This window comes from Sceloporus occidentalis, unplaced genomic scaffold (genome assembly GCF_023333645.1).
Source record: "Sceloporus occidentalis isolate IW3139 unplaced genomic scaffold, rSceOcc1.0.p SCAF_20, whole genome shotgun sequence".
NCBI classification, from domain to species: Eukaryota; Metazoa; Chordata; class Lepidosauria; order Squamata; family Phrynosomatidae; genus Sceloporus; species Sceloporus occidentalis.
The window spans coordinates 10,897,483-10,923,555 of NW_028317000.1; the positions used below are offsets into that span (position 1 = coordinate 10,897,483).

Below are 26,073 nucleotides of genomic sequence, written 5' to 3' on the forward strand. Positions count from 1 at the left end.
GGTTTTTAAAGAGAGGCTGGATGGCCATTTGTCAGAGGTGCTTTGGTTGTGAGTTCCTGCAAGACAAAATGGGATTGGACTGGATGACCTTTGGGATCTCTTCCAACTCTATGATTCTGCGGAGTTTATCACACATGAGGAATTTCTCTTAATTTCAAATGAAAAGAAAGTGGGGCCAGAATGCATCCATGTGAATTTGCTAGTTTAGCGAATTTACATGAATGTGAATTGCATTCAAACTGGCTTCCCATTGCCCGAAAATAGCTTGCCATTGCCTGAAATTGCGTGTGGTGGTCTGTCACGCAATAATGTGAAACCCCATGATTGCGTTCGGATTGCCATTGGGTTACACTTCCAATTTCCCTTGTCTGATAAACTCCTATGTCCCACTGAAATCAGGGTATCACACTGTAAAGATTAGGGGGAAACAATTATTAAGAAAATGATTAACAAAAATGAGATATATCTCCATTGCTGCATGATACATGCAAAAGACACAAGTGAAATCAGTGACAATTCCGATGACATTACATCAACGGACATGGTATTTTACAGTGCAATTGCTGTACGAAATTACAGTTGCCTCACCTGGTGATTTTATAAGCTATGCTACAAAAAGGGAGGCATAGAAAAGATAAGCCTGCAGACAAAATGGTGTTGGTGCACTGTACAGTCCCTTGCATTTCCTTTAAATGTATCACATGCTGCTAAAGATCAATGAGCACAAATGCCGCTCAACACGCAAAGGCAGTCTGCATTGTGTGCGTGTGCCTCCAAGTCACCTGTTGACATATGGCCACCCCATGAATTTCTTAGAGTTTTCTTTGGCATGGTGGTTTAGCCTGTTCTGTTCTTGGAAATATAGCCTGCTGCACCTGGTAGTCATTGGCAGTTTCCCATCCAAACACTAACCAGAGCTGACCCTGCTTAGCTTCCAAGGTTAGATGTGAGATTAGATGTTATTTAAACCCAAGTGGTCTACTGCATACCTTAGACTTGAGTTACCCATGAATGCTGATATCAAAATAAGTCCCTAAGTCTGCAAAAGTGCCACAAGGCAGTAGCATTGGAGATTATCTGATGAGGGATGTCCCGTCCCTGTCCCATGATCATGGGAAGGATTTGTGCTTAACACATCCAGGAAGTGCAAATGACGGTGACTGCACGCAAGGCTTTCAGGTGAAGTCGCGCAGATCCTGTCATTATCCCGCCATTAACCTGTCATCAAAGTGACACTAGCTGGCATTTTGCAATAATGGAAGTTGAACGTTAATGCAGTGCCGCTTTAATAACAGTTTAATGGCGGTATCGGGGCTACGATTTCAAAGCCTTTTGTGCCATTGCAGTCATAGATGGGTTAACGACAGGCGAGTGATCCTGTCCCTATCCCATCCCTGTGTGAAAATCTCCATTGCTACTTCAATGTCCAACCTCAACCATCTGAACCTTATGATCCCCCAGTTGACTATTTTTGTGATTGCCTGGTGGTGGTTTATCCAGAATTCAAGCAGGAGAAGGGTGAGCTGAATCCACGTCCTGGTCCTTGTTCTCAGTCCAACGTGACAGGCACCCAGATCCTACCTATATTGGCATTAACAACCTGACATATGCCCATTGCTACTACTCACCCAGAGCTGGAGAAACGTCATAGAATCATATAGTTGGAAGTGACCCCAAGGGCCAACCAGTCCAATCTTTTTCTGACATGGAGGAAGACAGAATCAAAGCACTCCCAAGAGATGGCCATCCAGCCTCTGCTTTAAAATGTCTAAAGAAAGAGACTCTTCACAACCCCCAAGTTAGTATGGCCACTGGCCATGCTGGATGGGGTATTCTAGGAACTGCAATCCTAAAAGATCTCCACCTTTCTAAGGATCTGTACCTATACCAGGCCATTTTAATATGCCTCACAGTTTTACCACATTGTTAGGACTTAAAACGGCAGCTGGGAATTCTTAGGACTTAAAAGATAGATCCTGACGCCTGGAGACTGCAGGGGCCCCAACAAAAGCCACTTTTCTTGTGGCCGCATCTACACTGCAGAATTAATGCGGTGTGTCACTGCTTCAACTGCCCTGGCTCAGTGCTACGGAATTTGGGGATTTGTACTTTTGCGAGACATTGGGCCTTCTCCAGCAGAGACTGCTGACGCCGCAACAAACTACAAATCCCAGGACTCCATAGCACCGAGCCATGGCAATTCAAGTTGTGTCAGACTGCATTAATTATGTAGTGCAGATGGAGGCCAAGACCCACTTAGTGGAGATTTCCTGGCATAGTAGCTAAAGTTCAATAGATCTTACTCTGATAAACGTCTATATTACTGTAGTGTCAGTGGCTTTGCAGTCAAGATGGTTAGAAAGATCGGGACAGAAAAGTAAGAAATGAACGAAGGAATGAATTCTCCGGGCTCTTTTCCTCGCAGACCTCCATCTCTCCCTCCACCTTAGGCCTTTCCATTTGCCTACGTCTCCCTGGCCTTTCCTGACTCTATCTGCCTGCCATGCCCTTCTCTCGCATCACAGCAACCCAGGCAGTCAAAGCCTTGGGCTTTTTTCCATGACAATCCAGCATGCAGAAGCACATGCAAGCTTTCATTTCAAAGCGCTCTTCCATCCTTGCTCCCTCCTTCGTGCCAAAAAAGATACCCAGACAACCTATTCCTCTAAACACCCAAATATTCTAGGATCACACGTCTATTTTTTTGCACTGTGCAAAATGCAATGATTTTTCAGGGCTTCCCCTCCTAATGCAAGCGTGCCTGAGCCCCCAAAATCGATCGTGCATTTTTTTTTTCTCTGAGCCATAGGAAATTCTGCCTCCGTCTTTGACAGTGTCATATTCCTGGTGGATTAGAAAGTACCGCAGGATGTTGATTTTGGCTGCAGCCGTTTGATATTCTCTGCATTAAGAGCTGTATAAATTTGGCTGGTTTGATGTAGGGGATGCACAGAAACAAGCACAGCGCACATAGGGAGAGATTCATACAAACGTCATTCCTATGCAAGTCACTTCTCCTATTCAGCTCCAGAAATTTAACATGGTGTTTTTTAGTCTCTGGCCATAGCAATTGCTTTCCTGACGTTTCGCCTGCATCTGTGGCTGGCATCTTCAGAGAAAGCTGGTATGGAAGTGAGTGGGGTATATATATATATATATATATATATATATATATATATATATACACACACACACACACACACACACACACACACACTGTATGACCCTAGGTTGGGAGTAGTGATTTGCATGTTAATCTGCAATCTCTAGATCCAAACTGAAGCCAGACAAGAATATTTCGGAGACGACAGTAGTATGATGGCATTCATTGAGACCAGCATGTAGTTTGTTGTTTGTTTGTCATTGACATCAGCTTGGTCCAACAGGGTTTAGTAGTACTTCCCAAACCTTGACCAGATATGGTGGCAGAGCAACAGAAATACATAGGAGTTTATCACGCTGGGGCTAATTTCGGCATTAAAGAGAGATTAAAGCGCATTTAAAGCATCCTGCAAATGAAGCGGAAATGGCAAGTAGTTGCGCGAATGATCATCATATGCAATTGCGCAAATAAAATGATATTGGAAATCCATTGTTGCTGAAATCCTAAAAGTAAAAAGAGGTGTGTTAATGCTTCTTTGTGACCACTTAAATGGTGGGTTTTGTGCGCCGACGTGTGAAATCGTTTTGTGTAATTACACTGTTTTTCTGGGATATTCACGGGATACACTCCCAATCTTTTTTGTGTGATAAACTCCATAGATATGGAAATGATCTCAAAGATCATCTACCCCAGGAGATTAAAAAAGTAACAGCTATTACTGCAGTATCAATTTCTATGCCTCTAAGGAACAAGGGTCCACCACTTTCCTCCTTGAAAACATATCTCAGGAGGTCCAACATTCCATCCCCAAGCTAAACAAATGCAACTCTTCCAATTATCCTACCTAAAGTATCATCCCAAACCCACAAAACAGTGATAGATTTATTGAGTACCCAACATATTGGGGGCAATTGGCTTACACATTGTAAACCACTTTAGGAGTGCTAGTTCACTGATAAGCAGTTTAGAAATGTACTTGCTATTGCTATTGCTATAGATTTAATAGGCCAACCAAAATGCACATTATAGATGTTGCATGCTTTCAAAGCTCCACTGCTTCTTCATCAGGCAAAGGGGCTAAAAATCATATAGGAGAAAGAAAGAAAAGATGAGATGCTAGTCATAGGACTGCATTGGGTCAAGGTGTTGTGGTTGTTGTGCTCTGATCAGATGGCATGGAAATGTATTCATGCAGGTGGGACTCTCCTCCTTCTGGCCATGTGGATACTGGGAGATTTAGTCCAGGAAATAAACTTTAAATTCCATTAACAAGACCAAAAGCAACTGCCTTTGAGATCCAGTCTGTCTTGAGTCCTTTGCGGCTACAAGCCCCTTTGTTAGGAAGAGAAGACTGAATTTCTCTGGAAGCCTCCATGCTTCTGCATCAGGAAAACCTTTAGGCGCTGTTAAGGTAAAACAAGCCAATGCAGTCCAAATTTAAAAGAAAAAAATACCTATTTGACTGTCTCTCTATTAAGGTAGCCCTATCTGTCTGCACCTCCACACAAATGATATAGGGCATGAAATTGCTGATCCAGAGCTCTATGGTTCCGGGTGACTCTTCTCCAAGTTCAAATTCCTCCAGGCCTTAATTAAATCTTGCAAAAGGTGGAAGAGAAGGAAGAAGTTTAAAAACGCTGGAAAGAAGGTTTGAATAATGGGATGTCATAAATAGGTCCATTAGTATTCTGCCACTAGCCCTAGGGATACAAACAGAAGAAGAGTATTAAAAACCAAGGTGGTTAAAAAACCACTGGTACACCTCCGGGGCCAGAGAGAGAACATAGCAAATCCCAGCAGTCTCTCGCTAGCTCTGTACTTGTAGGTCAGGCAGCATCAAAGGTGGGAATTGTGTGGCACTCCTGAGGTTTCTAGACTGCAACACAGTGGCTGCATCCGGTTTGGCACCACTTTAACTTGCTGTCTGGCTCAAGGCTATGGAATTCTGGGAGTTGGAGTTTGTTGTGGGCCCCACAACATACTCCAACTCCCAGAATTCCATAACCTTGAGCCAGACAAGTTGAAGCGGTGCCAAACCGGGTTATTTCTCCAGTGTGGATGCAGCCTTTATTGGTGTCACCATTGGCAATGTTGTCTAGGGCCCCATTCACACTACACGATAAACCAGTTTAAATCACTTTAAAGGGCCCTTGTTAACACCGGCGCCGAATTTTGTGGGTCGGCGTTAAACCCAGTTAAACCAGTTCTTCCAAATCCGAGGCATTTACCGCATCTTTTTAAAAGATTCTGTGTGACGCAAATTTCGAACGCATTGTCGATTGGATTCAGTTCCGTGTGACGCGATTATCCCTGTGACACCACGCATTTTAGAATCCATTTTGAATTGATCCAATTGTTAATGTGAATGTGAAGTGGGTTAAACTGAAACTCGATCATGGCAATCAAAGTCTGAACATCAATTCGAAACGCTCCTTCAATTTGAAATGATCCAATGCAAAAATCGGGTTATTGTGTAATATGAATGAGGCCTAGGGCTCCTGGGCGTCCAACATCGAGTAGGAATAGTGTGCCATTATTATTATTATTATTATCATCATCATTATTATTTCTTACCCACCTCTTCCCATGGATTGAGGTGGGGAATAACAACAATGAACTGATAAACAACATCAATTTAAACACAGTTTAAAAGGACAACTAAGATGTGCACAGATTAAAACAATCCACATCTAAAATTCATCCTTTAAAATTCACAATTTAAAAATCATCTGGATAAGCTTTCCGAAGCAATGACAAAACAAGAGAGAACATGTGATGGATCGGAATTTGGGAAACCCAAGTTTGAGCCCTCGCCGAGCCATTATTATTATTATTATTATTAGGGAGTTTATCACCTGAAGGAGATCGGGAGTGTCTCATGAATATCCTGGAAAAATCGCATAATTACACGAAACAATTTCACAGGATGTTGCACAAAACCCGCCATTACAGTGGCCACAAAGAAGCATTAATGCTCATCTTTTTACTTTGGGGATTTCAGCAACAATGCATTCCCGGTATCATTTTATTTGCGCAATTGTGTGTGATAATCATTTGCGCAATTATTTGCCATTTTTGCTTTGTTTGTGGGATGCTTTAAATGTGCTTTAATCTCTCTTTAATGCCGAAATTAACTCCAGTGTGATAAACTCCGAGGTTGAATTTATGTAACTCCTCCATAGCCATTATTTTGTTTTTCTTTATGTTCAGCCTCTGCACTTTCTTCCTTGATCTTCCTAAGTTGTTTTTCCAAGTTTGTGATGTTTTCCGCTAGGAGTATGGTGTCATCCTATCTTCGATTCTTGATATTCTTTCCTCCTATCTTCACTCCTCCCTCTTCTATGTCCAAGCCTGCTCTTCATATGATATGAAAAAATAGGTTGATAGACTATGATTCTATGATTCTAAATCTAGAAAGACTTGCCTGAGCCCTTTGCCAATTGGAAACCATTCTGTTTCTCCATGTTCTGTTCTGACAGTGGTTTCTTTTCCGAAGTATAGATTCCTGATCAGGACTGTCAGATGAAGTGGCACTACCATGTCTTTAAGAGCCTTCCATCACCATACCTTTGTGTAGATTCATTCTATTGTATAGATTCATTGTATATTGTATATTGTATAGGTTCTACTGTACTGTATATAGATTCATTCATTAATATATAGCAAGTCTCACTTGCTACTCTTTTTGGAGATGGAGAGGAATAGCCTTATATTCCGTATCCTCTAAGCCTATTTACTTTATTATCTTATCTCGATCACTCATATTTTGGGGAGGTTTTTAGCTTTCTAGTGTCTGTTTTACAACCGATCAGATTTACCAGAGTCTATACATACAGGGATACTGTGCAAATTAAGGAGACAAATAGTGGTTTGGATGAATAATTTTGGAGTCTAATGGGGACTCCCATTTTAGATGGGAAATGTGCATTGCTTCAATATGTGATAACTCAGCCTTTCTGTCTTTAGAAGACTCTCCTATCCATTCCACTGAGTATAGCCATGATAATTTATCCCAAATTCTTGCCCCATTGGTGACAGCGAAACCAAACAGATGCAAGTGAGGAAATTATGGGCCCATACAGACAGGCCAAAATAAAGCTGCTTCGGGTCACTTTGGAGGTATGCTATTTAAATTATGCATGTAATGTATGCATACCCATTCAAAATGTATCATGGGGCATGAAATGGGAAGCTGTAGTATGAAAAAGCCATGTGCATTCTAACTACTAGAACAGAGTTGACTTGACAAACCCTGTAGATTGATCCTAATGGATAACACTACCAAAGGACACTATGTCAGCTTTCATTTTACACAGAATTCTTCCACAAGTGCAGACGATGTGATCCTCTCACAAACACACATACACACTGTTGTATACGTGCACCCCCTCTTTTGCTCCCTCTATCCTCCGTTATTTAGAGCCCTGCAACAACCCTGCAAGGTGGTAAGATGTGAGAATGATATGCTTCAAAAGCTATATGCGCTTCACAAGTGAATAAGAACCTGGAAACTGCAGCAATGCTTTGTAGCATCCTAGCTAGCACTAATCCAGTCAAAGCTGAATGGTCTTCAAAGAAACAGAAAGGTTGAACAGAGAGTTGGCTAACAGGATTACAAACAATCTGGCCTCAATGCAGGGATCAGGTCTCACGCTAGTAAACACAAGCATAGAACAAAAAGGTACAATGGTAGATGTGAGGCCGATTGGGTAGAAACAACAGACCTTTCTCATATATATGGTCCCCACCCCAAAAGAAAGCTTCATTTCCTCTTTAACTGGAGCCTAATCCGCTCTCTTCACCTTCACATCACAACAAATTGCAAGCCCTGCACAGAAGCACACTTTTCTATGCTACTCCTGGCTGGTTGGAGCAAATATTTCCCAGAGGACCTAAATGTACAGTACTGGATGGATTGTATGGGAGAAGGTGATCCTGTAAGTAACCTGGCCCCAAGCTATATAGGACTTTTACTAACCAACATTTTGCACTTTGCCTAGAAACTAATTTTAAGATTGGTGCAATGTGATCGCTCCTGGATATAGCCATAAGCAGTCTAGCTGCCATATTCTGAACCAGTTGGATTTTCTGGATTTACAAAGGTACCTTTAAAAAAGGTAAAGGTACAACGGTAGCCCAATGAAGAGTGCATTGCAGAAGTCCAGCCTTGAAGTTATCAGATTACCAAAAAACCCTCTCCCTCCTCAATGCAAAGAGATCACAATACACAGACACTGGGCACTCACTCCCAGCATGGACACTGGTCATGCTGGTCTTGGAGCGGTTCCCCAAAAGTAACTTTTCCAATCTCTGCCTTCTGGGCAGAAATCATTTTAAGAAATGAATCCGCCATCCAATGACAATCGGAAAGTAGAAGGAGGGAGTTGTCAGGGCACTTAGCCATTTGAACCAGCTCTGCCCATCTGTAGCAAGGGCTTTGCTGGCAGATTCCATCCCAGAGTCCAAACTACCAGTGATAAGGCCTTTGCTGACCTCTCTAAGCCAATTAACCATGATTAAGAGACTCAGCTCACTCTGCTCACGCCTAAATGGCTCCTGTCAACCCCACTTTATCACCGTCCGCCTCAATGGCTCTTTCCAGGAGTCAGGGTTTTCCCTTGCAACAGCAGTTTGCAGCTGGATTGAACAGCACCTGGCTTCAGCAACACTGCCAGCGGGGTCACCGCCTGCGGTCCAAGTCCTGGGCTGAACTGCTTGGAAGATTTTTGCACAGCAGAGCTTGCAGAAATCAACTGGAGGAAAAACTGTCCTGCTGGAAACGATGAGATTCCTCTTTGTACCACCACTGACAAACCAATACCTTTTGGAGCCCGCACATGGACAGCACAAAAGTGACTGACAGTCCCCTTTGCTTGCTTCCCCCAACTACTGAGGGTTCAGAGAATACTGCGTCCAATTCTGGACACCGCAATTCAAAAAGGATGTTGAGAAGCTGGAGCATGTCCAGAGGAGGGCAAGCAAAATGGTGAAGGAACTGGAAACCATGAAGCCCTGTGAGGAGAGATTTAGGGAGCTGGGTATGTTTAGTCTGGAGAGGAAACAGTTAAGAGGTGATATGATAGCCCTGTTTAAATATTTGAAGGGGTGCCATATTGAGGTTGGAGTGAGCTTATTTTCTGCTGCTCCAGAGAATACAATACAGAACAATGGATGCAAACTACAGGAAAGGAAATTCCACCTTAACATTAGGGGTAACTTCCAGACAGTAAGGTCTGTTCAACAGTGAAACAGATTCCCTTGGAGAGTGGTGGGATCTCCTGTGGAGGTCTTTAAATAGAGGCTGGATGGCCATCTGTCAGGGATGCTTTGATTGAGAGTTCCTGCATGGCAGAATGGGGTTGGACTGAATGGCCCTTGTGGTCTCTTCCAACTCTACGATTCTAAGAAACCTCCTTAGACAAGAGTAATCTATCTGCAGATATCAGTTGTGTGAGACAGAGCAAGCAAAGGGTCATACTTGTGCACCCGGCTTCTGAGGAGGAATATTTGAACAGCTCATGTTGGACCTGGGGCACATTTTGGACCATATGTCCAGCCAAGAAAATAAATGAGCACAAAAGGAATAGATTTCCCCAGCAGTTTGCTTCCACAGTGCATGCACTTGGTATTCCAGGGATCTACCGCTACTGACCACAGAGGTGTCATTTCACCATTGCTATTAACAGCTTCCTGAATTGGCACAGACTGCCCTTGCCCTTTTCCTTGATATAGCCATCACCCTTCTTTGTCCACATTTGTATGGTGATGGCGCATCGCCTCACTTCTTATCATTCCATTTCGTAGAGTGACCCTGAATTCTCACATCGGACAGATATAACCTACACAGCACTTTTATACACACAGCATTTATCATTCTCCCCCTTTCAATTCAGGTGGGGAATTCTTCCTCCCAAATTGAGACAGCACACGTACAACAGGGTTGAATACACAGGTCAGAGTTAATACATTTGAAGATGTACAGAGTACAGAGAGATGTACATGTACAGAGAGGGAGGCAGGGGGGAAGAAAGAAATCTTGGATGGGTTGAACCTTCAGAAGATAGGTGGCTTTTATGGATTAATAGACCCTGAATTCAATTGCATATACCTATGAGCGCTCTCTCACCAATGCACACTAGCACTCCTACAATCTTGATTTTATTTTTTGCTGCAGACAACTGGATATCATGGGACGAGACTATTCTGCACACATCCACACCACACACTCATCTGAACCCAGGTGCAAAAGGTTAACCCTAGCATGGGGATATTGCGGGGGAGGGCCCCAGATTTCCCTACATTAAGGAAAAAAGCAGCATGCTTCTCAGTTGCTAATGAAGGATTTCAGGTCTCCTCTCCCGGATATTCAAATATTTGTCCTAATCGGAGCAGGTGATCCAAAGCATAAGACAAGGAGAGAGAAAAGGGAGCATTAGATGCCCCCTCTTGCAAATAAACAACCTATTTACAATTGGGCTATATTTCACAAAGATGAGCAGCACACGCACACGTTTCTGTGCAAGTCACCGTTTCTGATAGCCTTTTGGCTGAAGAGCAGGTTATAAATACATAAATAGTATTATTATATTATTCCTACACCAGCTTAGGTGACTAAATCTTTTGCTAGTAGACACGGCCACCCCAAAGCCAGCCTAGTTGCTTGGCGTGTGGTGCGGGTCTTTCTCTAGCTCTCTTTCCCCGCACACAATGACATCTCACAGAGACGCACGATAAGAAAAGTGAGGCGCCAGGGTGACTCGGTGTGCGTTTTGCCCAAGGAAGAGGCAGGTGTGGGATGACAGTGACAAGAGCACCTTTTTCTCTCTTTCTCCTCCTCTGACACATTATACAATTAAGCAGCAATCTGTCTGCCTGTCTGTCTGACGCTGGCGCAAAAAACACTTCCCACACCATGAAAGAGATCTGCACAGTCCCAGATCCTTGGGCATCACTGTTGCACTTCACGGCCACATGGAGGTTGTGATACACAGCTGCTTTTTGGAAGGCAAGGGGACACCCCTTGGAGGGGGAAGGCACAGGATTCCCTATAATTCCTCGCACCAAAACTAACCATCGCCTGGATCTTCTCCATCCCTGCATCCATCCCTGCATCCTTCCCCAAATCTCTGCATCCCCCTCACCTTACTCATGATGCCTGCTGAACTGGTACCCAAGGGATGTTCCAGGAAGGATGCTCTGTGGTCCTCGCCTTCTGGCTCTGGCTCTCATACAAAGACACACACACTACTGTTTTTCCTTCTGTCTCTGTCTCTCTCTCTTTCTCTCCTTCTCCAGCCCACTGGCATATATCTCTATACATATAGCATATTGCCGGACTCAAAGATGCCCGGCACTTTGAATGGCAGTTGAAGGCAGCCAATGAGAGAGATGCAAGCCTTCTGCTGCATTTGCAAATTGGGTTAATACAGGAGGTTTGGTGGTAGTAAACAGATGCTTTGAGGTTAGAGAGAGACAGAGAGAGAAAGCTGCCACCTGGTTGATTTTTAGGAATTTCCAGCTGGATTCTTCTCTTCCAGCAACTATTTCTGCCAGAAATTCCCCACAGAGCAATGAACAATGCTGTTTAATTTAAGCAAATATTTTAAAATGGATTAACGCATTGCAAAGTGCATTACAAAACGGCAGCAAGGAAGACAACAAAACAAAGATTAGAGCGAAGAAACAAAAGCAGTATATGAAATGCTGTCTGCAGACATCTGTCTGGATTCTGTTGTGAGTCTAAACTAGAGTAGAACCACTCAAAGGGCTTTGCCTATATGTTGACCCACTAGGCTGCATCTGAACTGTAGAAATAATCCAGTTTGACACCACTTGCCATGGCTCAGTGTTATGGATTACTGCAGTTTGTTGTGGCACAAGAGAGCTCTGGTGCTACAATTCCATAGCATTAAGCCATGGCAGTTAAAGCGGTGTCAACCCGCATTATTTCTGCAGTGCGGAAGCAGCCTACGTCTCTGAAGACCAGGGTTCAATTCTCAGATCGGCCATGAAACCACTGGGTTACCTTTGACAAGTCACATGCTCTCAGCCTCAGAGGAAGGCAATGACAAACCTCCTCTGAACAACTCTTGCCAAGAAAATCCAACGAAAGGGTCGCCTAAAGTTGGAAACTACTTGAAGGTGCACAACAACGACAAACCCTATAGTTTGGTGGATTAGAACAGGATGGACTCACAGGCAGAGAGAAGCATTTGCCTCAGACATCAGTTTTAAAGTATCGCTAAAGGGTAGGAAATACTTAATGATTAATTTGGCTATTTACCTAGATGGAGCAAGTTTGTTTTCTGCAGCTCCAAGAGAATAGGGCCAGGAGCAATGGATGCAAACTACAGGAAAAAAGATTCCACCTAAACGTTAGGAGGATCTTCCTCACAGTGAGAGCTGTTTGACAGAGGAACAAACTCCCTCAAAGAGTAGTGGAGTCTCCTTTTTCTTTAAGCAGAGGCTGGATGGCCATCTTTTGGGGGGTGATTTGATTGTGAGTTCCTGCATGGCAGAATGGGGTTGGACTGGGTGGCCCTTGTGGATGTTATCTTTAGTTTAAAACAGTGGTTTTTAACCTTCCTAATGTCACGACCCTTTAATACAGTTCCTTATGCTGTGGTGACCCACAACTATAAAATTATTTTCATTGCTGCCATCGGAAACATGTGCTTTACGATGGTCTTAGGCGGCCCCTGTGTAAGGGTCATTCGACCCCCAAAGGGGTCGGGACCCACAGGTTGAGAACCTCTGCACTAGACAGACAGCGTGGTCTCTCTGCTGTCGTGTTTGAACCTGAACTGCAATGATGAGTGAGCTTCAGAGGTAGTTTGATAGTATGAAGTTGGTTTAGCCCTATAGAGATATCTGCAGAATGGAGTCTTGTACCTGCTGGAGTTGTTCCGTGAGCAAAAGCAGTTCTTCCTCATCCGCCTTAATGCTAGCCTCCAATATTCTCACCCTTTCCTCCAGCTCTTCTTTCCATTAAAGCATCATCTTCTACTGATTTGGAAGGTCATACTTTCGCTAGGGGCACAGAAGAGACACGTTATTGATCCAGGCCTTTTGCCATCCCATTCCTATCACTGACTTTGGAGAAACTGAGGCTTTTTGACACATGGGACACATGCATTTATTAATATCTAATTATTATTTTCAAAGTCAGGTATCACAGCAAAAGTTAGCAGGGGACATAATGTCTTCCTTAAGCCAGCAAAAACATGAAAACACTTCCGGGATTCAAATGAACAGCTTTGTAGGTCAGGCAGTAGCTTCCCATCGCACCATATCTGACCACGATCCAGAGGGGTGATGACAAGTTGTTCCAGTCATGGAACATGGAACAAGGACCACACGGATCTTGCCTACACTGATAGGAAAACAAGCACCCACCTTGCAGCCGTGGCACATTTTCCTGGTTTGCAAGGATCCCATTAACATCACACTCACAATGGAGAGATCAGAGTAACCCACCACACATTTCTCACAGGCAAACCCATGAGTGCAATAGAGCAGTCCTGAAATGCTCATGTGTGCCATACACCACAGTTTTTTCTCCCACACGGCTGTGTTTACACTACTTTTTTATCCCCAGCAGGCATGAAAATTTTGCATTTAATCCTTAGTCACCTTTCTTGCCCTGCGCAATTGCATTTCCATTGGGTCGCTTGTACAACTGAGAAGGCACTCTGTGATTTAAGTTGTCTGCGCACATTAAGTTGTCTCTGCACATTATCCAACCATCATAGACCTAATGGGTCATTGTCACTGGCTGTCACCGATTACAATGACTGCAGAAACCTCCTTCTTTTGAGGTTTTTAAACAGAGGCTGGATGGCCATCTGTCAGGAATGCTTCAGATTGCACAGCAGGAGGTTGGACTGGATGGCCCTTGTAATCTCTTCCAATGCAATGATTCTGTGATTAGAGGATTGCAGATTGCTGACATGGAGTCCACACTGGAGGTGCTCCTGAGTGTGATTACTTTGCTGAAAACCAGTATTGCAGTGTGTGAGGCTCTGGACATGTTCCATCACAATCACACCGTGAAATGCCAAAGAGCAGCTTCAGAATGTCGAGAGCACCAGCAATGCCATGCTCTGCCTTTGCAGTGTGTTACTGGCTTGGATTTGGCCAGTCCAGCCATGTTGCAGGTTCCTTGTTGGTGGTGGGTTCCTGAAAGAAATAAGGACTGGTGGGACAATTTTGTCACGTCAGTGTGGTCAGACAAACAGTGGCACCACAATTTCCGAATGCCCCGCTGCATGTTTTCCAGTGTAGTGGAGTTGCTTCTTCCGGAGGTTCAGAAAAACAATGCCATCATGAAGAGGGCCATTCCAGTGGAGGAAAGAGATGCAACCACCCTTTGGATGGGCACAACCCAGTATTCGTATCAATCCGCAGCAGAGCAGTTCGGAGTTGGCTGATCTACAGTGGCAGACACTTTTGTCGACATCATACTAGCAATGGATTCTTCTGCCTTTGCATCATTTTCCTGGGAAATGTCTGGGAGGTATGTATTGTAGGTAAAACATTTTAATTACTATATATACTCAATTGTAAGCTGACCTCATGTATAAGTCGAGGGCAAGGTTTGGGTCCAGAATTATGGATTTTGAGATGACCTGTGGATAAGTCAAGGGTAAAACCTAGGGGCATGTAGCAAAGGATCTGAAGGATGAAGCAAAGGAAACCAATGTCAAAGAATGTACAAAATTGCAGTGTGAACACTAAAGGCTGGATGGATGAGAGAGTAGAGGGGGGTTGATGTTCCAGGACAGATTACACTCTTGCCTTTCACCAGGGAATGGTTCCTTTTTAAAATAAGAGTTAAAGTACAATACTTACATTGATTCATGGATAAGTCGGCCCAGGATTTTAGGGTCAATTTTTAAACTAAAATTTCGATACTTATACATGAGTATATACAGTATGTTCCTTTCTATTACTTATATCCTGATATGTGCATTAATTGTCATTCCATGTTGATAGATATTCTGATAGGTTCCTAGAATTGTATGTATGCATACAGGAATATACCTATAATTGCATTAATTGTCACTGCTTCAATGGTGAGACAAGGAGGGCAGTTCATCAATAGAAACCATCCTGTTTCAAGAAACTACTGGCCACACTGGGTGCTTTGTGAATGTGGAGATAAGGTGGAGTGTCCAGAATCACAATTCATAAGGAACTCCGCAATTTATGAGACAATGGAAATAGGGGATTTTGGCTGGGAAATCCAACAATTCCCGTATACACTCGACTATAAGTCGACTTCATGTATAAGTCGAGGGCAGGTTTGGGGGCCAAAATTATGGATTTTGATATAACCTGTGGATAAATTGAGGGTCAAACATAGGGGCATGTAACAAAGGATCCAAAGGATAAAGCAATGGAAAATGGTATCAAAGAACTTAGAAATTTCCAGCAGGTACATTTGTTTGTGTTCACACTAAAGGCTGGATGGATGAAAGAACAGGGGTGGATCAATGCTTTCAGGACACATTACACTCTTGCCTTCTATCAGAAGATACTTTTTAAAAAAAGAGCACTTATATTGACTCATGGATAAGTCAACTCTGATTTTTTTTTGGGGGGGGGGGGTCAAGTTTTAGACTACAATTTCTAGGTTTATACATGCGTATATACAGTACCATGTGGGGCCAGCAGGTTGAACCACTACTACTGTCAGACACTGCCTATCCCCATTAGAAAGGGCATATGGTTGCACACGTTGGTACCTCTGTCAGAGGGCCTTACTGTGGAGAGATCTTATAGCCCCTTTGAGACTAACTGAAAGAAAGAAGTTGGCAGCATGAGCTTTCATAGACTTCAGGCTACTTCCTCAGATGCTTTTGGGCCTTACTGTTCGGGTGGCGTTCCTCCACTGTTTTCATGTGGGGCTTTTTCTAATCTGCTTAGCAATATTCTCAAATACATTGCTGTCTCTGTGCAGCTCCTTCAGCTATTCCCAAACCTTGTCCTCCCTTCAAATCTCCATGAGGTCAAGGGTTTCTTCCCTGGTCCATCAGACTCCTCTGCCTCCTTTCTTCCTATCCCCATTTCTTCCCTCTGCTCACAAGGACTTCGGCCATCCTAGTAACTAGAGGTGCTCTAATACTGAGCTGCCAATATTCAGTTATCCAAAGCAATAGCAATAACAAGTACATTTTACAAAGTGTACGCTTCACACACCTTCCCCCACAAACAGTGACTACAAATCGCTGAAGCTAAAATTCAAATTGTACCCCTTCTTAACAAGGAAGAGCAAGTGATCACCAACCTGTTCCACCCACCAAAAAACTCTTCCATTCCCATTCTGACAACACCTCAGAGCACCAGCTATGGATACGATTACAATTGGCCCTCCATATCTATGGGGTTTCTCTTCCGAACACCTCAGCAGATGCCCAAAATGGTGGGACCTCAAGTCCCGTTGTTTTTAATGGTGGCGTGCCATGCATGCAGCTGCACTGCATTGCTAATCGGGACAATGCGGCAGGGCTATCCGTGGTTGCTCCAATCCATGGATGGCAAGCCCACAGTTATGGGAGGCTGACTGTAGCTGGATTCTCCAGGAAAATGTGCAACAAAAGACAGTTCTTTTTTTCAATCACTTTTTCATTCGAAAGCCCCACATTGACTGTGAATCATCAAGAACATCATATGGCCAGACTGCAGCAGTGAAAAGGTGAGTGCAGACTTTTTGGACAGTGTAGAGAAGCCCATAGTCCCATGGTGCTCCTGTCCTGGGAAGTCATAACAGAAATTCAATCTGATGACAACCAGCAGCTAAAATAAAGTTTGCAGAGCTGCTATTTTAATCACAGGGACAAAGTAGAGCAGACGTTAAGGATTCATGATAGAAATGCCTGCCAGTGTGATGGACAGGTGAGCTGCTATGTTAGCTGTCTGAGCAATGTAGGGTGACTAAATAAGAAAAGGGTGAAAGGGATACATCCGCAGCACACCAGCAGTTAAAGTTGTTTAAAGTTAAAGCAGTTTAAAGTTAGAAAAACTAAGGATGCGGAAGCTGGTAACAATTTATCCCTTTAAATCTTTTCTTATTGCCTGGACATTGCTGTTCACCCCATTCGGCTTCTGTGTACCCAGGTCACAGAGTTTGGAGGTTTCCCCGACATCTTTTGTTTTTGGACAGTCACTTCCAAATTTCCTTCCTGCCACCAGAAAACCACTGCTTTTTCCAAAGTGTAAAGGCAGCTAACATCTAAAGTAGAGGCAGCCAGCATGTTGCCATCTAGTGCTGTTGAATTGCTACTCAGATCATGCCTCATCACTGGTTGTGGTGCTTGAGGCTGATGGGAATTGCAGTCCAACAATCTCTTAGGGTCACAAGTCTTTCCTTGATAGACAGCAGGGGCACAATCACAAATGTCTGTTGTGCAAAACCAATGCATCCAAGGTTTAAGTTCTCAGCCCAGTGTTGCAGATGCCAGATCCTCCTTCTAGACTAGCAAGAAAAGGCCAGCAATCTTCAGGCAACCCAACTTTGACTTTTGGCTTACCTTTTGGTTGGATGGCTCCATGTTGTGTCGGCTGTCTCTATGCTGTTTTATGAAGATTTTTAAAGGAGCCAGCCTTGGAACAAGCTCAAAGATGGTATTGGGCTGGCTCAGTGACCATCATGAGGTTGAGGACGGTGATGTCACGAGACAAGGTACTGTGATGAGATGTGATGTGATGTCAAGTTGCCATTACTAAGGGTGCAGTCTTAAATCCATTGGATGTAGTGGGTTTCCAAATTGGAGTGAGGGGTGTTCCTGTGGCCCTCCGAAGGTTCAGAGTTCCCCAAGCAAACAAACGTTTCATTTCATTGCAGAAACCTGTACCAAAAAGACAACACTAATTAAATAACTGGATATTTCCAAAGAAGTGGCAAATGCTGCCCTTTGTACCCAATGCTTCCCTTGCCTACTAGTGGGGTTCATTTTGCATATTGCCTAGCCATCAATGGGAAGAACCAGAGATGTGGAAGCTCACAAAAGATGGAGAGGGAAAAAAGGTAAAACGGAAGACCCAGAGTTTTTCCAGTAGAAAGAGGGGGGAAACGGAGGAAGCAACTGGAGGAAATTGGGGGAAAGCATATAAACAGAGGCAAAATATCTATTTCAAAACAGTCATTTTAAACAAAGAACGAAAGTTGGGTCCCCCCCCCCAATAGTGTGCAAAACCAATGCATCCAAGGTTTAAGCAAAATACTGTGCAGGCAGAAGGGACTAAAAATTATGTTCAAGAAATGTCTAGTCCATTTAAATAAACAGTCCAGTTTTGTTGTTGTGTGCCTTCAAGTTGTTTCAGACCTATGATAGTCTGATATCATTGGTAGACCTATGATAGTAATATCATAGTCTACCTCTCATAGATAGATCTATGATAGTCTACCTATCATAAGTCATAAGGGAAAACTCTATGATAGGTGAACCTATCATGGGGTTTTCTGGAGCTGAGAATGTGTGCTTCTCCCAAGATCACTCAGTGGGTTTCCATGGTTAAACAGGGAATCGAACCCTGATCTCCAGAATTGTAGTCCAACACTCAAAACAAACCACTACACCACACTGGCTCTCACTTGTATAAAACTGCAAGCCCCAAATTAATCTTGGGACTAGGGTTGCCATTTTATTAACATGACTCTGAAGCTGTGGTTTTAAAAGCAGTCAGCTATAATGGTAGAAATTGCAATGGGAAAGTTTTTTCCTACTTAATATCTGTCCATCTGATTGCTATTAAAGCTGCAGAAGCTGATAGGAGAAGGCAGCCAGCAATGCAACCTTTTTACTGAGAAAGGAAGCATGTTTGTTATGTGTTGGAATAACAACTATGTGGTTCAGCCTTATGCTTGATAACCATTATGACAGCACTAACAGAAGAGGGAATGCGGCGGCAGTTGCTTTAATTAAATGGAATGGCGCTGAATGTTGTTTTATGTTTCACATACTGTTAAAAATACATATTTTGTCAAAATATTGCAGATCACCTATTGGTTATGCATCTTTGGTTTTTCCTACCTTTGTTGTTCCTAGGAATTATCTAATTGCTAATTAGCAATTATCTTATCAATTATTCTGCACATGGCCACAAATGCCACGGAGTGATCTTGGGCAAGTTGCATGCTCTCAGCCTCAGGGGAAGGCAATGGCAAACCTCCTCTGAACAAATCTTGCCAAGAAAACCCCATGATAGGGTTGCCTTGGGGTCGCCATAAGTTGGAAACGACTTAAAGGCACACACGACACACACATAGGCCTTTATACAAAGGCTAGTTCTACTATTATTAGGCAGAGTAAGGGAGCTGCCTCCCAGGCCTGGAACAAGTTACCCATCCCAGGTAACTTGTCCTAGGCCTCCTAGACTAGCCTGCTTCAAGTGTATGGGAAAATGCTATTCCATTGCCCCTACTGAGGTTAAGATTCAGCTATCCATCCAGGGGTTATTCAGTTGTGAAAAGAATCCAGGATGAATCAGGGTTGAATCTCCATTGTTCACAAACACCCGATAAAGTTTGAGGGGAGGGCTGCCAAAACCCCCACTTAAACCAGGATAATCGACATTGAGTATTTCCTCGGTTTTTAAAAAAGATTTGCATCGTCGGCAGTGTGAATAACTGATGCAAATAGGCCCAGACAGACCCAGGGTTAAAACTTTGCATGCCTTGAACATGTTCTGGATGCATTTGCACCATCAACTCCATCTTTATTCAAATGCTTGCACATGTGAGCAACCAAACTTGCAAAGATGCAATCAATGTGTGAATAACAAACCTGGAATGCATGTGTGAGACGATCCGCATTGTCGCACTAAAAAAATGAGTGGGAAGAAAGTGCCCTTTGTCAAAGTCGACTCTGAACATGAAACAAGAAACAGAATGTTCACCTTTATGAAAATGCATATTGAGAGAGAAAGGGTCCAGCCATCAAAACGAAGCATTCTCCTTTTATAATCTTAACAGTGAAGTTTCAAGAGCTCCCTTTTTGATCGGTCACATTTCTCCAGAAAATAATTCTCTGCCCTTTCAGCTTTTAACCAAAATGTCATCTTCTATGTAATCTTTCATTTTAGCCCACTGTATCCCTGACAACTTAACCCCAGATCCTTCATAAGACATTTTGGTGTTCTCTAGAGACTTCTAGCCAGCAAAAGCTAGCTACTGCGAACTGGGGGTTATTCGCACTGTGAAAAGAATCCAGGATGAATCCGTGTTAAATCACCATTGTTCGCATGCATCCCAAATACACCCAGTTAGGTTTCGGGAGGTGGTTGCCAAAAAACCTACTTACTGTATATACTCAACTATAAGTTGACTTCATGTATAAGCCACGGGCAATTTTTTGGGCTGAAATTATGGATTTTGCTATGACCCACGGATAAGTTGAGGGTAAAATTTAGGGGCATATAGCAAAGGATCTAAAGGATGAAGCAAAGCAAAACAGTGTCAAAGAACTTGCCAAATTCCAGCAGACATAACTCTTTGTGCTCACTCTTAAGACTGGATGGAAGAGAGAGTAGAGGGGACTGGTGTTTCTTGCTTTTTACAAGGAGATTATTCCTTCTTCTAAATAAGAGTTAAGATATGGTACTTAAATTGAACCATGGATAAGTCAACTCAGGTTTTTTGGTTCAATTTTTAGACTTATACATGAGTATATACAGTAATCCGAGATAATTGATATTGGAGTTTTCCCTGAGTTTCCAAAAAAGATTTGCATCATCAATAGTGTGAATAACCGGTTCAATCAGAACCAAATAGACCTGGGATAAAATGCTGTCTGCCTTGAACATGTTCTGAATGCATTTGCATTGTTGATTCCATCTTTATTCGAATGCTTGCACATGTGAGCAACCAAATTTGCAGAGATGTGGATCGATGTGTTTCCATGGTGTGAATATCAAACCCAGAATGTGTGAGTAAGCACTGTTGCGCTAAAAAAAATCAACATGTGCATGCTCCCTGGTTACAATCCCTATTTCTAAACTGTTGATTTCTGATCATTGATTCCTGATCATTTCTCATTTCTAATAATCTAAACTGTTGATTTCTGAATTTCAGACCAATTGCAGTATGGATGCAATTTCGAGGGCATTTTTATAAAGAAATTTTACTTTATGATTATTATTGATATTTCAAAAGTTGCCTGCATACATATTTTTTCCAGGCTTGATATATGGTCTACGAGGACCAACAACTTACCTATAGCGACGGGATGCCCCCATATACCACATGAGTTATCTTACAAGGCTGTTATATTAGGTACTTATGACTCATGCTCTTTTAACTATATGGTCTTCGCTATTATGTATATATTGCTGTATGTGACCCATACTTATTTTATTTTTACAGTTTTAATTGACCACTGAGGAAGACGCTCCAGTGGAAACGCGTTTGGTCTCTGTTTTGTATATCTTTTAATTGTAATGGGCACACTGTGTTAACCCTCTTCATTTGGTATCTATTGTGTACTCTCTTACTAAGTGGACATACTATGCCATCTCTTTCTATTCCATTTTGAGAGGCACAAAGGAATTGGTATTTTGTGTACTTTATATCTTTTCATGGGATTTGCAGTTTCCCAGCCCAGTACTGACTGGTCTTTTTAGCCTTGAGTTTGTTAGGGCATGGCTTATGGGCCAGAACAAGCCTTTTTGTATTAAGGATATTATATACCTTTTACTTTGTATACCTTTTTAAAAAAAATTACCTTTATAGCATTTGAGTGCAACACATTTTCTTAATAAATTTGTTGAGTGTTTCATGTTCATCCCCCTAAACTTTTTGTCTATTCATCTGCTTGTTTTAGTTTAGGGCATCACCTCCCAGTTTTTTCCCTTATTCCATCTGCAATAACTATCATCAAGGGAGTCACAGCCTCAACATCTGGTTTCACCAACAACAGAGGGAGAAACAGCTGGAGCCGCAGTGCCATCTGCTGCCCAGGAGACCACAGCACAGCCTGTTTCAACAGCACCGGCAGCTGGCCATGGGGACCAGGGTGCATAGTATGGGCATCACTGCCAACATTATTCATTGATCTTACCCCAGAGCAAGTCATGCAATTTGCCCAGACAGAACTGCAGATGCCCCAAATTGCTTTGAAGGAGTGGATGGCGGAACTGCAGTGCCTTGGGATAACTAGGTGCCCCCCCCCACAAACTAGCAGAACAAGGGGACAACTGCAATAGGCACTGTCACCTCAGCTTTGGCGGTGCCCCACCTATAAAGAGGGAGATGGTTTTGAGGCTTTCATAGAGAGTTTTGAGAAAGCCTGTGAACATCATGGGATCCCTAAAGATAAATGAATGTACGAACTCCACAAAAAACTCTTGGTAGCTCTGAGAACAGTGGAGTCCACCATGGCATGGGAAGAGATGGGGGATTTTGACCTTTTTTTACAGAACTCGACAGCGTCTTCAACATGCAAGGGAGATTTAGTTTCAAGGAGCTAAAGCCAGTTCAGTGGAAGACATATGCTTTCTCATTGATCTAGAACAGTTTTTGTAGCATGCCCCTTTCGATCTTGTCTGCTATGTGCAGGATAAGGAACTGAAAACATTGGAGGAGGTGGCGACAGCTGCAGATCACTACCAATGGGGAACAGCCTGCACAGCCAAATCCAGGAGCTCTCATCATCAGGAACACAAAGATGACAACCCTAAGCCACAACAACCACTTGTTTTCTGTTTTTTCCCTTTGTTTTTGATGCTAGCTGGCCTTTGCTTAAGAGGCTATTTGCTAAGTTGAATGTGCTTACTGTCTCACGGCTGTTTTTTTAAAAAGCATGCAACAGCTGAAAAGACAGAAGGCAAAGAGGAATGAGGAGGGAGGAGGAAAATATACCAGATCAGGCATTACTTATGTTGTTAAAGAATAAATCTCCATAAGCACTTGCTGGATCGGCCACCATTGCACACAGCTCTGAGAAAAGAGGAGCCAAATATTAGCCTGTCCCTGTTGCCTTGCCCATCCAGGGGGATCCATGTTTCGCCGGCCTCTGTGGCTGGCATCTTCAGAGAATGCTGGCATGGGTGTGTGTGTGTGTGTGTGTGTGTATGTATACATACACACACACACACACACACACACAAAACTCTCTTCCATGCCAGCATTCTCTAAAGATGCCAGCCACAGAGGCTGGCAAAACATCAGGAATAAACTCTTCTAGAACACAGCCACTTAGCTTCCCAAACCCACAAAACACTATGGATGCCAGCCATAAAAGCCTTCAACTTCACATCGTTGATTATATTTTTTACTTCTTCATACCCCGTTTTACCTTTCACATTCTTAATCACAATTTCCCATTTATCGTTCCAGGATTCTTTATTGCTTTCCCCAATATATTTAAGTCTTCTTTCCCTAAGGAAGTCAAATAATATATTGTTTTGTTACATATTTCTGATTATTATTCAGTCTTAATTCCCCTAAATTGAGAGTTAAGCAATTTTCTTTACTTAATTGTATTTTATTTCTTTTTTTTAATCTTTATTGAGAAAATTAAAAAGAATAGTCCAAAAGAGTAAAAAGAGACAGACCTTAAAATATAATACATCATAAACCATAAGTACTCATAGATTAATTTCTAGTTCTTCATCAATGTACTTCCATAAGCATGAGTTCTTTCAATAAATGTTTCCTTATATATTACTGAACTCTTACCATCTAATTTGACTATACCATTAACTTCTTACTACCAATATCCATTATGTTCCTAAATACTTTTATCAGGCTAGTCTTAAAATTATTTCACTACCGGAAAAAAAAAGATAATCCTCTATTTTTCTATCATTTCTCACAAACAATTTTTTATCTAATTATTCTTTAACTATATACTTATTCCTCTTGTTCGATAACATAATTATGTAATTGTATTTTATTTCTATCTCTGTTATTGTATTTATCTATTGATTAACCTCTGTCCAAAATTTTTGTACAAATGGGCATTCCCACCACATATAGTCCTTAAACTCCACATCCATGCCAGCATTTAGACTGAAATGTGTCATTTGTAAATGCTAATTAGTGTGGTGTCCTATATCATTTTCCAATCATTTTCATTTGTTGTTCTTTTGCATTTGTGTTTTTAATTTTAACAATTTCTCGTAGCCAAATTTTAATTTTATCTGTATCCATCAATAAGTCTTTATCCCAATTGGGTTGTTAACATAATCTTATAAATTTTCCCTATTGGTCCTTTTCATCCTTCTAATTTTTTTCCAATTATTTCTTCTAATAATTCATTTTGATCTACAATATTTACACAGTTTTTTCTAACTAAGTGATTTAAAGTTCACCCCAAAATCTAACTGAGCATACCTAATAAATTGGATGAACATTAGTAAACACAGCCATGAATGTATAATGTCTAATTTAAATGGTCATTAGATGTATGATGAGATATGTTATGGGTGGCGTTTTTACATACATGAAAAGGTGGTCTTAAATTTGACGATATGTCTAGATCCGGCCAATGGAAACTGAGATAAAACAATTGTAACAGACAATGTCTTCTAAATACTGGGTTCCAGGTGGACAGGAGAGGTTTTATCTTGATTATCTCCTTGCAGACGGCAGCGACTGTATAACTTTTACTTCTATAGACCTTCTATAGAATTTTATAGCACGTTTTATCTGCTTTGTCTTATTTTGATATGGCCTAAGGGCTAATCAATAAACAATGCTTGCCTATAACTTTTTACAGTTGCTAAATTCTTTGCAGCTGCTATTACTAGTCGTAAAAAGTTTTTAAAGCAGATGCTGTAATCAGTAATGTCATTTTATGGCTATAATTGTTGCAGATAGATTGTGTAATAATTGCCCTATCATCTAAATCTATACTATGCAACTTTGTTTAAATCGATTGAGCATGTTAATATATAGGAATTTGTACTGGTTTTTATACTTTAATAACTTTTTAACACAATAGGATAATCTGAAACCATGACCTTGAAATGTTTACTCCAAGAGATAGGTCTGTTTATATAGTTATCTACCCATAGTCTACCCTTATCTACATTTTGGACTGATTCAGTTTTTTGTTTTGTTTGTTGTTGTTGTTGAAAATATACCCAACTTACTTTGTGGATATCTGCTAGGCTGGTGTTGTAATTATACGTTGCTTATATGAGCGTGTATATGAGCGTATACTGTTCCTGTTCTTTCTGTGCTGGCTGTGCGCCGTAATAAATATTCCTTCATTCCTTCATTCCTTCATTCCTTCATAAATAGTGGGTAAAACCTGAGGCTTGCCTGAGACGCTCCCTTCTTCTTGCAAGACTGGAATTAATAAACTGGAAATGGCTGCTTCACTTGTTTTTTCCTGATTCATTGGATTTGGTACTTTGGTACTTAGAAGAATCTATACCTCACATCAGCTCAGTGGGAATTGTAGTTTATAGGAATTATAATGAATTACAAATACACACACACATGCATATATTTATTATGTACAATTCAGTTCAGAGGGTATTGTAGCTTATTGTAACAATTAATTACAATTATATCTATATCTATTGTAAATAATGATAATGTAAAATTCAGCTTAGTAGGAATTGTAGTTTATTGTAATTATAATTTATTACAAATATATATACATATACATACATACATATATATATATATATATATATATAATTCTGTACAATTCAGTTCAGTGGGAATTGTAGTTTATTGTAACAATTAATTACAATTATATCTATATCTGATGTAAATAATGATAATGTAAAATTGAGCTCAGTAGGAATTGTAGTTCTTTGTGGCCCCAGAGCTCTTTGACAGAGAGGAGGCTCAATGTCTGCCAAAACTACACTTCCCATCATCCCCTCGCCTTGAGCCTCAAGCAGCCTCCTCAGACTGGATTGTTTCAGCGGGGCTTCACTTCCGCCCTTCTCCGCCTCTGGCGCCGGAAGTAGGGCAATGACGTCGCGAGGGAGCTCCGCGGGTACTTCCGGTG

At 41.9% G+C, this 26,073-nt stretch overlaps 1 protein-coding gene across 1 annotated transcript in view; it reads right to left on the minus strand.

Moving 5' to 3' along the window:
• The window catches only part of PCP4L1 (Purkinje cell protein 4 like 1), a 51,153-nt gene extending 39,694 nt beyond the window's left edge, over positions 1 to 11,459 (minus strand). The window contains exon 1 of the mRNA XM_089483556.1: positions 11,245 to 11,459. Coding sequence (XP_089339682.1) covers positions 11,245 to 11,253 — 9 coding nt within the window. The 5' untranslated portion in view covers positions 11,254 to 11,459. The remainder of the gene's footprint in view (positions 1 to 11,244) is intronic.
• Positions 11,460 to 26,073: the final 14,614 nt, after the last annotated feature.